Below are 16,413 nucleotides of genomic sequence, written 5' to 3' on the forward strand. Positions count from 1 at the left end.
CAGGCTAGAATGTTGGGATTCAAGTCCCGCCAAGAAGAACCCTCCACCAGTGAGTGGGCCAACAGGGAGTCGGCGGACAGATGTCCTGGCCCCCTTGACTCGGTGGCCTACTGTCCTGGGCCATGCAGGGGGACGTATATAACGTGCAAATCTCACTTTTGGGACTATTAGGGTGTGGGGACTTTGGGAGGCTGGCACCCCAAGGGCTGCCCACTCTTGATGCCTCTGCCTGGGTGCCCCCGCCTCCGGATCTTACAGCTCCCTTGCCCTCAGACCCCCTGATAAGTCTGCATCCACGGCTCTGTTTACAGCAGGCATACACCAGAAGTTCATGGAATAAAGGGCCCTTTACAGATTGGGGGTCAGCCTGGTCCATAAGACCAAATCAGTGGCTCTTTATCTGTACAAGGAGGCTGTTTAAGGACATGGCTGGTCCTGCTAAGAACTAGATGTGATGTGAGCCCTTGTTCAGAGTCAGCAAGCAGGAGACTGGGCCCCAGACCTGCCTCTGCCCCCTCAGGGTCTTAACAGAGTTGCTTAACTCCACACCTCAGTGCCCCTAAGTGTTAAACAGGGACAGGGCCTGCTCTCCTGTCCCAGACTGCCCCCATCATTCATAGCATATACTTTGCGCCAGGCTTGGTGCTTGGGGATACAGCCATGGACATACTGAGCCACCAGCCACCCAGTCGTCTCGGAACCCAGTAGGCGGAGTCAGTGCTGAGGGCTGAGGAGGACAACTCCACAGGTACCGGCCAGCTCTGGGCAGCAGGCTGGATGTGGACATGCAGAAACCCTAGGAGCTGGACGATACTGTTGTCCCATTTGCCAGATATGGAAGCCGTGCTCTAGCTTTGAGGGAATTCATGTGACCACAGACACTCCTCCCTGGCAGGCCTTCCTGTCCCAGCAGATCCCCTTAGGGAGCTCTCATCAGGAAAGGTGTGCAGCAGATCCAGGCCCCAGGGCAGCACCCACCTGACTGCATCAGCAATTTTCTCCAGAGGCCAGTGGTTTTCATCCCAACCAACTGCCCGACAGAATAATCTAGAAAACCACTGAAGCCTGGACTCTATCCCTAGAGGTGCTGATGTGAATGGCCCAGGGTAGGCCCTGGCTATTGAGATGCCCGGATCATTGCTGTTGCCGACCACATGGTGCCGAGGACCCCAGCTCTCTAGGCAGCAAGAGACACAGTGTTGCCTAGTGGGCCAACCTTGCTCTGCAGTTTCAGGCGGCTCCCCATTCACAGGGGTTGGCAAAGGTGTCTTGGCCTGGATTATCGTGGATTTAGCCCATGGTAGGGCCATGGGGCCAGGCTAAACCAAGGGCTTTTGAGCTTGGTCCTGCATGTGCTTGCATTAGTTAGATGCCGGAGAGGCCTGTGCAGGCTGAGGGGAAGTGGGGAGTCCAGGTGAAGGTGACTGGTTTGCAGAGGAACAAAGAAGGAAAGGGAGAGGGTTGTTAAGCTTCTCCCACTTCCTTGCTTGGGCCTGGAGGGATCTTTCCATTTCTAGTGGCTGGGCTGACACTGGCTACCTGCCCCTTTCCTCTTGGCACAGGCCCCAGGTTGGGAGTAATGGTTGAAAGGGAGGAATTGGTAACATCTCCTCGGTGGGCCAGGGGGGGGAATGAGGTCTGCACCAGATCCCTTGGCCTGAAGGGGCCAGGCAGGAAAATGATGGAGCAGGGGTACTAGTGGCTGACTATAGGGAGGGCTGTAGACTGTGGCAAAAGGAAAGCCAGTGAAACTTGGGCCTAGCCCTATGGGAAACCAGGACCCCGGTGATCAGACCTGATTTTTTGAGAGGCCAGAATCTTGATTTTCAGGTTGAATCTTCTGAGAGCAAAACTGTGGCAGTTAATTCAGAAAATATTCTTTCATATTTCATGGGCAAAATAAAGGTCTATGGCCGATCTCAGCTGATGGCTTACCAGTGTGGCCTCTCATTTCTCTCTCTTCCCTCTCTGTCTACAAAACCCCCCTAGTTTCACTTGTGGTCATGAAGCAGTAATATAAACCTTGTCTGTGTGTTTTCCTTGGGTTTCTCCAGCCTGGGCCAGCCTACAGTTCAGAAACAAAACCAGCCACCCCCTGCTGCCAGTCACAACTCTGAAGGGAAGCCCACCCTGCTCCAGGCCCTCTTTCTGGCACTCTGGTCCCCAGGTCCCCGAACTCTCGTCCAATCTGGGCCCAGCCCCTTCCCCTCCCAAGTCGCTCTGAAATTCTCCTTCTGTCAGTTTAATTCCATGATCGATGAGGAAGAGCAGGAGAAATGGCCCGGCACAGCTGGTTTCCCCGTTAGCCCTAGCAGGGATTCCTGGCCTCGCTGGCGACGGCTGAGTGAAATGTTTGCGGAACGCAGAGAACACAAGTCAATAACAATTTAGCTGGATTGGGAGCAAGTACCTTCCCCGCACGGACAGCCACTCCCGGGGGAAGGAAAAGAGAGTGTGCAGGCTATTGCTGAAGCAGCTTGGAAATATTTCCAAAACACCACTCAAAGAAGCTCGGGGCCCGGGGCCGAAGGGCAGAGGAGGAGGGGAGACTGGAGGACACCTGCTCCAGCCACCTCCAGCTCCCTGAGCCTCTAGGCACCTCTGTAGGGAGGCACGGTGGGCTCTCTGAACGTGGCTCCCTCCCCACTGCCAGCCATTTGCACCCTTGACAGCAGCTGCCATGGAGGAGCCGCCTTGACCCAAACAATTTCTCCTTCTTGATTTTCCTTCTCGGATTCTGCCTCCACCAACTGGGGCAGCTGGGGGTGTGAGAAAAAGTGGGTTTCCCTGCCAATTTCAACCTTTTTTTTTTTCTTTTGAGAGGGCATCTCTCATATTTATTGATCAAATGGTTGTTAACAACAATAAAATTCTGTATAGGGGACTCAATGCACAATCATTAATCAACCCCAAGCCTAATTCTCAACAGTCTTCAATCTTCTGAAGCATAACGAACAAGTTCTTACATTCAACCTGTCTTTTGATGCCACCCACCAGCATGGCTGGGAGCAGGTGAAAGAACACAGCCCACCACCTAGGGCAGAGAAGGCAATCCACTTCCGAGTGGGTAGGGCTAGAACGTGTCCTGCAGTCGGTGCCCCCAGCCCTGGGTGGCCTCTCCTGTCAGGACACTTCATGGCAATCTGGACAGTCCCCATCACCTGCCTCCTGCTGGGGCCTTCCACACCTCTGGAGGAAGGGCTGCCACAGAGAGGCCTTAAAGAAGGAGTAAGAGGCACCCAAACGGAGGAATAAAAATGAGGCCAGGGAGCTTATGAGAACCTTCCATCTCCAGGGAACTGTAAAGATCCACAGCAATGGGGTATTTTGAATAATAAATTCTGTGACTTCACATACTTGCTTGAACTTTCCTGGCTGTGATTTTTAAAGCCCGATGATTATGTTTTCATGGCCAAGATCAAGGAGGCATATTTGCAAGGGCTGGTGTGGGGATAATGGGCTCTCCTGGTCCCCAATCTTTTGACAATGTGCCGTCCTATGAATGGTTAAGTTATGGAAGGGGGGTGGTGGTGGTTGGTGAACTGTTGCAGGCTTTAAATATCATCTGTATGCTGATGACTTCCAAATTTATATCTCAGCCCAGACTTTGCCCCTGAGCTCCAAACTCATAGCTCTATCTGCTTGACATTGCACGGGGAGTCTTAATAGACGCCTCAAACCAATGTGTCCAGACCGACCCGCCCCACCCCCTGACTTGCTCTCCCGAGCCTCCTGGGGCTCATCACCATGAAGCGCTGCCATCCTTTGAGTGGCTCCCAGCAGGAATCTCTACACGGGCCTTAATTTCCCTCCTGTTCCACATTTACTACACAGGCTCCATTCAACTGCTTCTCCTCATGGGGTCTCTGTCCCCACCCAGGTCACAGTCCTTGCTTACTGGGACAACTACAGCGGGACTCTCACCTCCACTCTTGCCCCTCTACAATGCATGCTCCACAGGGCAGCAAGGACAAGGCCTGTAAATCTCCCCTCTCTAAATCTGAGGGACTTCCTGCTGTATCTTGAACAAAGGCCTGGCTCCCCGCCACACCCACCAAGGCCCCACCAGGGAGCCCTAACAGCCTTTTGTTTCCTACCACTCTCCACCCTAGAACTGTTCTCTAGCCACAGTGGCCTGCTAGGAACATGCTTCTTCCCCAGGGCCTTTGCACCTGTGGCTCTCTCTGCTTGGAACGCTGTCCCCCCAGATCTCTGGCTGGCTGGCTTCACACCACACAAAAACATCGACTCGTTAGAAAGGCTCTTTCCAACCACCATATAGGAAATCTCACTTTCCCATTTCACCCCCAAGGAGTTATGTTATCCTTTCTAATTTCTCCCGTAGGGCGTGCTGTTATCAGAACTTTGTTGTTATTTACTTTTCCTGTTTTATCACCAGTCTCTCCCACTCAAATGTCAGCTCCAGGAGCGCAGGAGAGCCAGATGATAACCTCCTCTGTTGCTCACTGCTTTGTCCTCAGTGTTGAGAAAGACCGAACAAATGAATGAATGGACTAAATGAGAAGCATAGCAAAGGGGCCTCCTTTCCAGGGAAAGCTGGAGCTCTTAAGCAGGGTGAGGATGTGGCTAGGATGCCTCTAAGAATTATATGCTCTCTGAGACAAGAGGGGTCATCATGGGAGGGATCAGCAACCACGGTTTTTCAGTAAAATAAGGGCAGCCACTTCACAAGCCCTAGGGGCTGTAAACTTTTTGTCTAAGCCGTGAGATGGCAAATAGCTTATTTAGGTTTTGCAGCGTCTCTGCTGCAGCTACTTAACTCTTCTCTTGCAGCACAAGAACATAGCCATAGATACCGCATGAACTGTGTGCCAGTGGGCATGGCTGTGTGCCAAAAAGACTTCATTTAAAACAAGTTGCAGGCAGGTCCTGGTTGTGGTCTGTAGTTGGCAACCACTGCCCTATGTGGACTGTGAGCCCAGATCAAATAAATGGGGGCATTTGGGGATTTAGGAACTACTGGAGTTTTAGGGAGTAGTGAAATCATGTGATCTGTTCTGTAGGTGCAAAGCTGTGTGACCTTAGGCAAATCATTAGACCTCTCTGAGTCTCAGTTTGCACCTCAGAAAAATGGGAACAGCACTCTCTCCAGGGAGCTGCGAGGCTAAAATGAGACTGAGTACCACTTGGCATTCTCCCTGCACATAGTGGGTCCTTAACAAAGCTCTCCCTTTTTCCTTTCTCTTCCACCTGACTTGATCTTTAGTAAGAAGTCACACAGTTGCCTCTTTTCAGATGGGTGGTGTTTCAAGTCTCAAGGTTAGGAATATCTGGCTTCAGGCCAAGCAGGCCCCAGTGCTGGCTGCAGGCTAGCTAACTGTGGGGTCTGGGTCATGCTGTCCAGCTTTACTGACCCCTGGTGTCCCTACCTGTGGGGTGACAGGGTGAACTGGGGCTGACACTGGCCCACTGCCTCATACATATTAGATGCTCAATCAGAATGGGCCATTCTGAGAATTAGATTTTTATTTTTTCACATTGTTTCATCCTACAAAATAGTTGGGGAGCAGCAACTCTGTGCTAGAAGTAAGGCCAAGGTGGGGATTGTGAGAGGGCCATGTGCCCTGGAGGGTGAAGCCTCACGGGGGGGAGAGAGATGAAAGACCCTGTACATGAACCCAGAGCAGCAGGAAGGCAAGGCAGGGTATGATGGGGGGATGGAGAAGACACAGGGTGTTGGGAAAGCTGAATTGCTGACACTGGGGCCGAAACCTGAAGGCAAGGGGGCTGGGGCCCGGCTGACAGCACCAGGACTCCAGGGGGGTGCAGCTGTGTGCCAGAGGCCACAGGCACCCATCTGCCCCTGAAGACAGCAGATCCCATTCCAGCCTGGCCTGGCTCGGGAGGGCGAGGCACTTGCCGCTGCCAGCCACTTGCCATGCCAGTCATGTCTGCACTCCCAGTTCTGGAGGGGAAAGGTGCCACTGCTAACCACAGCCCATCAACCCTCCCAGCTGGAGTAAGACAACGCCGGGAAGCAGAGCTGTGCTCCCGGCCAAATAAAAGCCTGTTTGCCCAGGCCTCCCTGGCTATGGGCGCTCTAAAACAGAGGGTTTTGCAGGCGGACTGCTTCTGGGCCATTATGTTCTTTCGGTGGCACGCGCAGGAACCGCGGCCTGCCGAGGCCCTGAAAGCTTCTCGATGCCATGGCCCTGCTGGGTTGTAACACGCTCAGGAAGAAAAGGACACAGCCAGTGGCCGACTCTCCTTTCTTGCCTGTGCTCTCTTTTCACCCTCCCTCACTGAACATCACTTTGCCAACTGGGAACGGCCGCTGGAGGTGACAAAGCAGATTCTGGGCTGGTGAGGGAGGCAGGGGCAGGACAGGGGAGGGGCAGCTTTGCAGAAAATGGCCAGGCTGGCTTGCTACTGCCTTTCGAAAGCACCTCTGTCTGGTGTCAAGGTCTTTGCCTACACAGAGCAGCTTTTCAAATGACTTTCAAAGACTTGCACTTTGTTGTTCACTTTGACAGGTATTTCACAAGCATCAACTTTTAAGAGAAAACATAATGCCCTGTATTGGCAGGGATAAGGGATAAAAAGAAAGCTTCCACTGGGGGTGGACAGGGCTGGGGTCTACAACAAGATTCTCTGGACAGCTGATAAGGAGCTTAGGTAAGCAAGTGAGCCCAGACCAGGCACTGAGCATGTTCGTTTCCCACAACTGCACTGGAAGGCACCACATGACGAATGTTTTTACCAGGGAGGAATCCTCCTTCCCCTCTCTGTGTGTGGAAACACACTCACCACGCTCCAGGCACAGGGATACATGCTCAACTCACAGGAGACCAGGTGGCATTTAGAGCCGGCGCGCACACACACCATCCTGAGCACTGCCCACGCGCTGGGCATATTCTCTCTCTCTCGTTACTGTCCAGCCTTGTAAACACCAGGGTCTTTTCTGTCTTACTCCCCTGCCCAGAGAGCATCCTCTGTCTGGTTTGACTGGAATACAAAGATGACAGGGAGGTTCTGGGCAGCCCAGAGAAGGTAGAAGAATTCGTGCCTTGATGGGGAGGGAGCCGTAACGTTTGCTGCAGGCTCACTGTGCACCACGAATTTCTAGGCATCGTTGTCTTTCAGCCCCAATTTCCTTGAAGTAGGCACCCTTGTCCCATTGTACAGTCGACAAAGCAGTGGCTGAGTGACTTGTGTGAGGTCACAGAATGGTTATCAGGGCACATGCTGGGGTAAAACAGAAGGGGCAGAGGCACGCACCCATTGGGACAAAGGCTTGGCCCAGCAGGATGGCTGAAACTCAGGTCTGACTCTAGACTCGGCCATTAGTAGTGGGTACCCTCATGGAAGTTATCTACCCTCTGTCTGTGTCCCAGTTTCCTCATCTGTGGAACCTAAGACGGTGACAGTACCTGCCTCCTAGGATTCTGATTCTGCAGGATCAATACCTGTGGCAGCCCATAGATAGTACCTGGTACACAGGAAGGCTTAACAAATGAAGGTTGTTACAGTAATAATAATTAGTATTATCTAGCCTGAACTGCACATGGAGCTGTTCCCCTTGACCTAGGCCTGTCAGGGACACGTGGGGTGAGAGAGGCTGGCCACAGGGGCTGAGAGGGTCTCAGCCCACCAGCATTTTGCTTCCAGTCTCCCCCAGATTAGCGGTTGGCCTGCTGAGGAAGCTGAGCTCTGGGGCAAGAGCAAACTCGGGGTAACTTGCATTCGGGGTAACCAACATTGAAGGCTTTGGCTGGGGCCAAAGCTCTGCTCTGGCCACTTCCCACTGTCCCCGAGGGTGGCTCGAAGGTCCTGGTGTCACCAGCAATCTTCCCACTGGGCCCGACTGAACGGTTAAGATGCCTGCCTTTCAGTCTGAGCCCACATTCCACGGGAGCCCTTTGTTGTGGCCTTGGTGCTCAGGCCGGGCAAATGGGGCTTGGGGCCTCCACCTGAGACCTGAGTGCCTTCCTGGCAGAGAGCAGCGCCGGGGGAGGGAACTGGGCATGGAGCCCACCTGCCCTCAGAGTCTGCCAGGGCCCTGGAAGCTCTGAACAATGCGGACTTCGACACAAATGAGCTGGGTATTTTTCGCCACAGGGAAGGGGCAGAGCAGGGAAAAAGGGTCCAGCCAGGACAGGAGGGCAGGAGGCCAGCAGCCCTATTCGGAGCATTCAGAGCAGCGCCAGGCACCTCCTGTTTTCCCAAAGAGATCAGACAATGGGTGGAGTGGGGAGAGGGACTGACATTTCCAGAGCACCTGTTCTGTGCTCACTCATCGACCTCCGCCTCCACCCCAGTGTCCAGCCTACTTGGGAACGGCCACCCCGAGTGTGGGGCTATGTTAGCCAGACTGCCCATGTTCAAGGCTTGCTCCCACCATTTCCTACCTGTGTGACCCCTGGCAAGTTGCTTCATCTCTGTGCACTTCCATCCCTTCATCTGCACAATGGGAAGATTAACGGCATCTACATCCTAAGTGTTATTACACAGGTGAGGAAGAAAAGGCAGCTTATGCTGCTTTGCTATTCTCCTTATCACCTTTACAAAATTCTGTAAGGTGATGGATGCCTTTGTCATCCTCACTGGTCAGATGGGAAACGGAAGCCCAGAGGGCGCAAGGGCTTGTCCTGGGACACTGAGCCAGGAAACAACATGACCCAGGGTTTGCTGGTACAAAGCAAACCTTCTGGGGACCAGGACCCTGCAGAAAATCTGAAGCCAATAATAGACCTTCTTGCCAGAGTGGTAGGTACACACACACAGGATGACAACATTTCTGGGTGTTCACAGCCCCTCTGAGGCCAGTCCCCGTCTCATATCTTGCTGTGCTCTCGAGAGAACATTCTTTTGTTTTCAGAGGATTATCATGTATTTCTTCACAAAGAGTGCTGTAACAACACGACTGGCAATTAATTTCAGACACTTGGCTCCCAAACTCTCAGCCATCTTTTTGCTGCCTTTTCATGACCCATGGGCGTGGCCGGCTTGGAGGTTTGCCATTTGGTTGGGCTTGCGCAGACCCTTCCTATGGGCTGTGTCACGGGTCACGTGTCACATCCCTCCATGGCAGGCGCGGCTGCTCCTGCCCTCCAGGAAACCTGGCTCCCACCCAGCCACATGCTCTGGCGTTCGTGTGACACCACATGTGCTGGATATTTTGTTCCCTGGTGACCTATCCTTGGGGGTGGGTAGGGTTTGGTAGCACTTGCCTTCCACACAATTGGTTAGCTCAGAGCTGGTGGCCCCCTCCAGGCCCCGGGAGGGCAATATTCCTCCAGGGGGGCCTTTTAAAAGGGAGTCCAAACACCTAGGACACACAGGAAGTCCTTAATAAACAGTAGTTGTCGTAAGTCACATCAATACTCAGTTCTCTCATCCATAAAATGGGGCTCTTCATGCCCATATGATAGGGCTGCGGGGAAATCAGTGGGAAGAGGTAAGCAAATAAACTACTGTCTTTATTACTATTATTAGTATATCTGCCCTTTTCTGGCCTTGGCCTGCAGCTGATATGCAGATAGCCAATAGCACAGAAATGCTCCAGGCTGAGTCTTTCTTTTGGGCTGAGGCAATAAACGCCGTCTTTGGAGCTCAATTTATTGAAGGGGGCTTCTCTCCAATGCAGGGCACAGGTGCTGAGCCTGCACTCCTCTGCGGCCCTGTGGAGGACAGGGAAGGTCCCTTACACAAACATTTGCAGACCCGTGCATTTGGGCCTGTCAACGGCTGTCGATATGGACAGGTTCTCTCTCTGCATGTCAGGATTTGGGGACATACTGAGTTGTGAGCTTGTGACTGTGTACTTAGCCCCGATTTCTCTAATTCTCATTTGCTTGGCTCATATATCTCCCAGCCTCAGACTGAGGGCCCGGCCAGGGTCAGACACTGTGCTTGGTGCAGGGGCCCAGGGATGAACCAACAGAGATGGGCAGGACAACACAGTCTCCATGCTGGTAGAGACAGCAGTCCAGTGAGGACAAGAGACATAAAGAAATAAATTATAACATGTCAAGGAGAGCACAGGATGGAGCAATTACTGACCTGGGGAGGGGCAGGGAAAGAAAGGGAAGGCTTCCTGGAAGGGGTGTCATTGAGCTGGACCTTGAAGGCTGTAAAGGCACTGCCAGGTGAAAAAAAAGTGATGGAGCAAGCATTCTAAGCAGAGGGAACAGCATACGCAAAGACACAGAATCCTGCCTGTCATCTGGGGAATAGCGAATTCTTGTGGGTGGGGTGGTGAGGAGGGATTAGGCTGGAAAGGCCCCTGGGGTGGGCAGGGGAGTATCATCTGAAGGGTTTGGCAGGCTGAGCTACGAAGGTACGAAGGGCTTCTATCCTGTCTCTGAAGTTCTAAGCACACTTGTAGGGGATGCAGTCTTGGAAGCCCTGCTTGTTAGCCCCAAGCCAGACCAGGGAGGGCCAGCTAGAAAACTCACAGCTCCAGAAAGGAAACCTCCTCCCAAGTTGCTGCCTGATTTGGGAAGCTGACTGTCACTGGCTGGGGCAGTAAATGGCTGGAAACTGGCCATGGTTCCAGGTCCCATCTCTACACACATGATTGGGGGAAGGGTGGACCTTGCAGCAAACATCTTGCCCCTTCTTGATGTGCCACGCTTGTGCCAAACTTGGGGCCCCTCGGCTTTGGCAGCCCTTTCATGGGCACGAATGTCACCTTTGTGTGGAGGCCTTCCTGGACCACCTGCTCACCTCTGCCACCCACATCCATGGCCCTGCTAGGTCACTGCTGCACCCCTAGTGCTAGCACAGAGTGGGAGCTCACCAAATAATTTCTGAGGATGGACTGAAAAACCAGTGAGCCCATGTCATGCCACCAAGGTGTGTAAGAGGTAGAGTGAGGTCCTCTGACCATCAGGATCCTGGCAGGAAGTTGACGGTCCTCAAATTCAATAACCAGGGAGAGTAGGAGGGTATAGGGATTTCAGGGCAAGCGGCCCCCTGGGCTGGCCACTGGAACCTCCAGACAGCGCTGGGTAGAGGGCCGCTGGACAGGAGCAGTGGCTGTTCTGGTGGCAGTGTCAGCCGGCTGGTGGCAACTTGGCAGGAAGGGAGGCAGGGAGATAAGCACCCTGACCCGACTCCCCTCCTCTCCTTGATTTCCTGCCAGGCCTCCCAAAGACCTGACCGGACTTGAAGCTGGAAAGGCATGGAGGTCACTGATGCTGTCCACACAGCTCAGCCTCCCAGCATGGAGCAGGGGTGGGGAGGGCGGAGGGCAGACATGGAGGGCAGGTGGAGGCGCCCGCACAGGCCGGCAGGGTGGACCTCTGGGAGCCCCGCTCTTACCGTGGAAGTGCTCGGCTGTCTTCCGCCGCAGGGCCTGTAGGGTCACCTCCGAGTCAGCCCACTCCAGGACCAGTCTCCGGCCGTACAAGTGGGTGCTGTGACACAGGGCGCTGAAGGCTTTCTGGGGGTGTGGGGACAAGAAATGAAATAGCACCTTAGCTAAGACCTCCCGGTAGATGCTGCATTCTGCCCACCCCTGACCTGAGCTCAAAGGCCAGGCCCCAGCTTGATACCTGCTCTGTGGAGAGGGTGTGAGAGCTGTCAGGCATGTCTGTTCAATTGGTGGGCTGCAATCCCAGGGAGAGAATTGCAAGTGGCTGTGCCATCAATATAGCTGCCATCAGGTCGCACCTGGGCCTGGGCCGGGCAGCCTCTCCGTCCCATGCTGGATCCTACCTGGGCAGGCTGCCCCGTTAGCCACTGGCCTCACACCCGGCTGTGAGGAGCAGCCCCACGTGAGAAGGCCGAGCCCGGTTTGGCACTGTCCTTCACTGGCCCCTCTCTGCTGTCCCAGGGCAGGCCACCCCAGTCTCCTCAGGGCCCCTGCCCTCTCCACCATCAGAACCACACTCTTTGCTCTCTCTCTGTTGTCCCCAACCTCTACACTCTGCCTACTTCCCTCTTTTTTTGGTTTTTGTTTGGTAACAGTTTTATTGAGATGTTATTCACATACTGTGCAAGTCACCCATTTGAAGTGTACAGTTCAGTATCCTTAGTATATTCAGAGTTGTGCAACTATCACATCAACTTATTGCCATCATCACCAGCAGACATCTGTCCTCATTAGCAATCACTCCCCACCCCCCCACCCTCACCCCCGAAGCTCCAACAGACATGAATCTGCTTTCTGTCTCTGGATTAGGCTATGCTGACGTTTCACATCCATGGACTCTTATGGTACTGGTGAGTTCTCTCTTACATATCGCTAGGGCTCCAACTAAACGGCACTGAGTGGAGGATCTTCCTGAAATGCTCCAGTGGAATGCAGAGGTCACTGCAGTACTGGCCAGCAGCTTGGACTCTGGAGCCACCCAGCCTGGGCAGAATAGGCCCTGAGCTTCCTGGCTTCGAGGCCTTGGGCAAGTGAAACGACTCTCTCTAGGCTCAGTCTTGTCAATAAAATAGGGATTCTCGTGGCATGCCAATCTAAGGGTTCTAGAGAAGACGGACAGGAGTGAACGGGGGAAGGGCCTAGAACGGGTTGGGGCACAGTAAGCGCTCAGCAGATGCCAGTGCTAATTTGTGGTTGTGCTGTTCCTACAGACTTAGCACATCTGCACCTTCCTCCTTTCAGCAGAGAGGCCTCGGCTTCAGGCCCTCGTCTGCACTGGAGAGAAAGTGGCTAACAGCGGCGTCTTTTTCTCTGCTTCTGGGTTGCAGACAGCACCATCTGGTATGAGAAGATGAGCTGTGGGGTTTGTCCCTTTCGGTTCTGTGATGCAGTGAGGAGGCAGCACATGACCAGTAGGGTTCCAGATGGGAACGGATCCAGCTTGGGCCCTTGATGGCAGCATGACCACTATGGGTTGGTTTGTGTTCCCCCAAACAAGGCAAGTCCTAACAACTCTTGGTACCTTAGGATGTGATCTTATTTGGAAATAGGGTCTTTGCAGATGTTGTTAAACTAAGATGAGGACATACTGGAGTAGGGTGGGCCCCTGGGTCAGTGTGACTGGTGTCCTAATAAGAGCTGGCCCCATAAAGGCAGAGACGGAGGGTGAGTGCTATGTGAAAACAGAGACTGGAGGGATATCTGTCTACAAGCCAAGGGACCCCAAGGAATGCTGGCTGTCCCCACAGCTAGGAGAGAGGCCCTGAACATTTTCTCCCACAGAAGGAACCATGCTTGCTGATACCTTGTGTTTTGGACTTCTGGCCCCCAGAACTGGGATACAATAAACTGCTGTTGATTTAAGCCACCTAGTCCATGGTACTTTGTTACAGCAGCCTAGGAAAATAATACCATGACCTTGGTTAAGCCAATTGCCTCACAGTGGGCCTTGGTCTCCTCACCTGTATAATAGGGCTGATTTTGGAACTCACACACACCAAGATTCGCGGGTAGCACATAGCATATATTCAATAACCAACGGAATCTGAAAAGCACTGGCGGGGAGGTGCCTGGGATATGCATCTTTTTAAAACTAGACATGTGGCCAAATTAAAGCAATGCTTTGTTCTCCTCTGTGCTTTTCTGAGAAGGGCCAGGTGCAGGAAACTTTTCTTTCCTTTTTTTTTTAACTTTAATTTAAAAAACTCTTTCTGACTGCCAGCAGAGCCTCTGCCTTTTTTTCCATGTGGATATAAAAATGCATCTGGACTCTGAGCCGAAATGGCCCATTCAGAGCTTTAAAACACACGCGTTCTCAGCTGGCAAGGCAGAGAAACAGCCTGATCGGGGGAGCTGGGGTGTTAAGATGGGGGAGAGAAATCGGCTGGAAGCCTGGTATGGCGGATATTTCATCCTGGTGCCAGGATCCCTGAGGAGCTGTGGTCCCAGGGACATGGTGGGTGGGGGTGGCCAAGAGGCTGCATCTGGTGCAGCCCAACACCAAGCTGGAAGGAGGAACAACAGACCATGGGAGGGGGGTCCAGGCAGGATGCCTCAAACCGAACCTTCCTGTTTGACTCCAGCTATCAGATGTTTTTTTTTTCTTACCCCTGGAAAACCATTCTCCATTCCGGTGCCACACAAAGCCTGGAGAGGTCTCCATTCACCATAGCTGCTGCTAAAAATTCCCTCTTCTGACCACCTTCTGACATTGACCCTCACAAATTCTCATCTCCTCTATGGAAGGGTTTTCTACTTCAAGAAGTGAGGTGATGCGGCAATGCAGACTGGAGGCTCTGGACATGGGCTGCTTTGGCTCCAATTCCTGCTCCACCACTTACAAGCTGTGTGATCTTGGGCAAGCGGCTTAACCTCTCTGAGACTCTGTTTCCTCAGCAAAGAATGGATGGGAGGATGTAGTGAACTTCTAAGTCTAACACTGACAACACCGCCTGACAAGCAGTAAGTCTCGGGAGTCTCAGCACATGTTGACTGCTATTTTATTATGTATGCCCTTGATTTCCAGTGATCACACCGAGAGCAGGAACAATGGTAGGTAGGGTACAAAAGCTCTTTTGTATTTTAAGTTGGAGCGCAATGTGTGGTTCTCCAAAAATAGCAGAATTACTCTTCCTAGTTCTAGTCCCCTCGGGCCAATATGAAATCAGGTGGTGTTCCTGGCATCCACTGCCCTGGTGCTTGGGATGTGGTTGCTAGCAGTGAGGACAGTGATTCGAAGCTAAAATTGGCCTCGGATAATTCAGGGTACTTGCGTTTTATTGAGAGGGCCTAATGAGAGCTTGTTAGAGTTGTGGCATCCTAGGGGAAAGGGTGAGCAGGCAGACAGAGCTCTGGGTCTCCAGGGGCTTTTGGGCTAGTGCAGGAGAAGACACGAAGGTGCACGGAAAGTTCTGGGCACAGCAGAGGGCAACCTGAAGCCTCAGCCTCTCAGGCCTGAGGTCCACCAGCAGCTTCCTCTGCAGTTGCTGAGCCCACACTTGACTCCACTGAGGCCCATGCCACTGTCTTCCTGGAGGGTTACTAAATCTCAGCTGGAAGTATGGCACACCTCTGGCAAAATGGTGCCAAAGGTGTATGTTCATCTTGGGGCCGTTCAGGGGTCAGCGAGTGCTGGGTGTCTCAACAGAGGAGGTGGAGGGTTAGGTGATCCTGGCCTTCGCTTCGTCTCAATCCTGCTGCTCTGCCTGTTCTCCTCCCTTGGCACCAAAACTGCTTCTTCTCAGCATGGTTTATGGATCTGCAGGGCTCCACAGGACTCTAGGCACATGATCTCAGCCTATTTGTGAGAATACACATTACTCTCCTATTTGAGTGGAGGGAAAATTGAGGCACTGGTCAAGGTTTGTAGGCAAGTCAGCTTCCTTCTTACTTTTTCTTCAGCCTCTACACATTCTGCCCCTGGGCCTTCGTAACACCCTCCATAGCCTGGAAGAGCTCCTCTCGTCACAGCCCACTTGCTGGCACCCCAGGGCAGGCCCTGCCCTCCACGTACAGGTTATAGCCCGGTACCCTCCGTGTGCCTTATACACACGGCCTCCATTTCAGCACCTGCCCCGCTAACACTAGTGTGTGTGCTGGGCTCCCCGGCTTGACCCTGAACCTCGGAAGGAAGGTCTTACCCTTGCTACCCTTGGTATTGCTCGGTAAATACAGCAGCTCCCCTAATTTGTGGGTGATACATTCCAAGACCTCCAGTGGAACGACAGGTAGTTCCGAACCCTATATATACCATGCTCTTCCCATATCTACAAGCCTACGATAAAGTGTAATTTATGAGCTGGGTACACTGAGAGATTAACAATAGTGAAATAGAACAATTATAACAGTATTCTGTAATAAAAGTTATGTGAATGTGGTCTTTCTCACTCAAAAACATCTTAACATCCCCTTCTTATGATGATGTGAATGATGGAGGCTCTACGATGTAGCGCTAGGCTACGATGGACCTTCTGACCCTATGCAGGGGGGTCATCTGCTTCTGGAAACTGAGGATAACAAACCACAGTTAGGGGGGCTTGCAGAGGAAAGTGAAACTCTTTCCTTGAGTCTTGAAACCTGGGCTGGACGTTAAACTGTTCCTGCTAGAGATGAGGGCTGGCTTAGAGGTCCCACCACGGTGCATCAACACCCCTGTGGTTCAGACAGTACAGCAGGGAAAGGTGCCTGGCTCACCTCTGTCCGTGCGGGTGGGACACTGCCTCTGGGTCAGCTCAAGACCTGACACATACACAGTCGGGGGCCTGGCTTCAGAGGGAAAGAGAACCTGCTCCTAAGCTGGGCAACTAGGCCCTCGTAGGATGGGGACAGGGTGACACCAGATTGCCCAGCTGGGTCACTGCAGAAGGGTGAAGATCCGGAATGGAACTCTAAGGGGACATTCACTACGCCGAGAACTGCACAGAAGAGGAGCCATTTCCTGTCATCCGACGGCCAGCATGGGTTATCCCTGCTGCTGTCCCTAATGCCCCTTCCAAGCTTTCAGAGCGACCCCCAGGGGCCCTGTAAGCAGGGCTACCCGACCTTCTGGTTTACATTCAGGCAAGAAAACAGGAGAC

The 16,413-nt window shown here is 53.0% G+C and overlaps 1 protein-coding gene across 6 annotated transcripts in view; it reads right to left on the reverse strand.

The window, feature by feature from the left end:
- Window positions 1-16,413, reverse strand: part of RBM19 (RNA binding motif protein 19) — a 133,262-nt gene that overhangs the window by 22,012 nt on the left and 94,837 nt on the right. For all 6 annotated transcript variants that reach the window (XM_036993369.2, XM_036993372.2, XM_036993368.2 and 3 more), the window contains one exon: window positions 11,287-11,407. In XM_036993369.2, coding sequence (XP_036849264.2) covers window positions 11,287-11,407 — 121 coding nt within the window. The remainder of the gene's footprint in view (window positions 1-11,286; window positions 11,408-16,413) is intronic.

This window comes from Manis javanica, chromosome 15 (genome assembly GCF_040802235.1).
Source record: "Manis javanica isolate MJ-LG chromosome 15, MJ_LKY, whole genome shotgun sequence".
Lineage (NCBI taxonomy): Eukaryota > Metazoa > Chordata > Mammalia > Pholidota > Manidae > Manis > Manis javanica.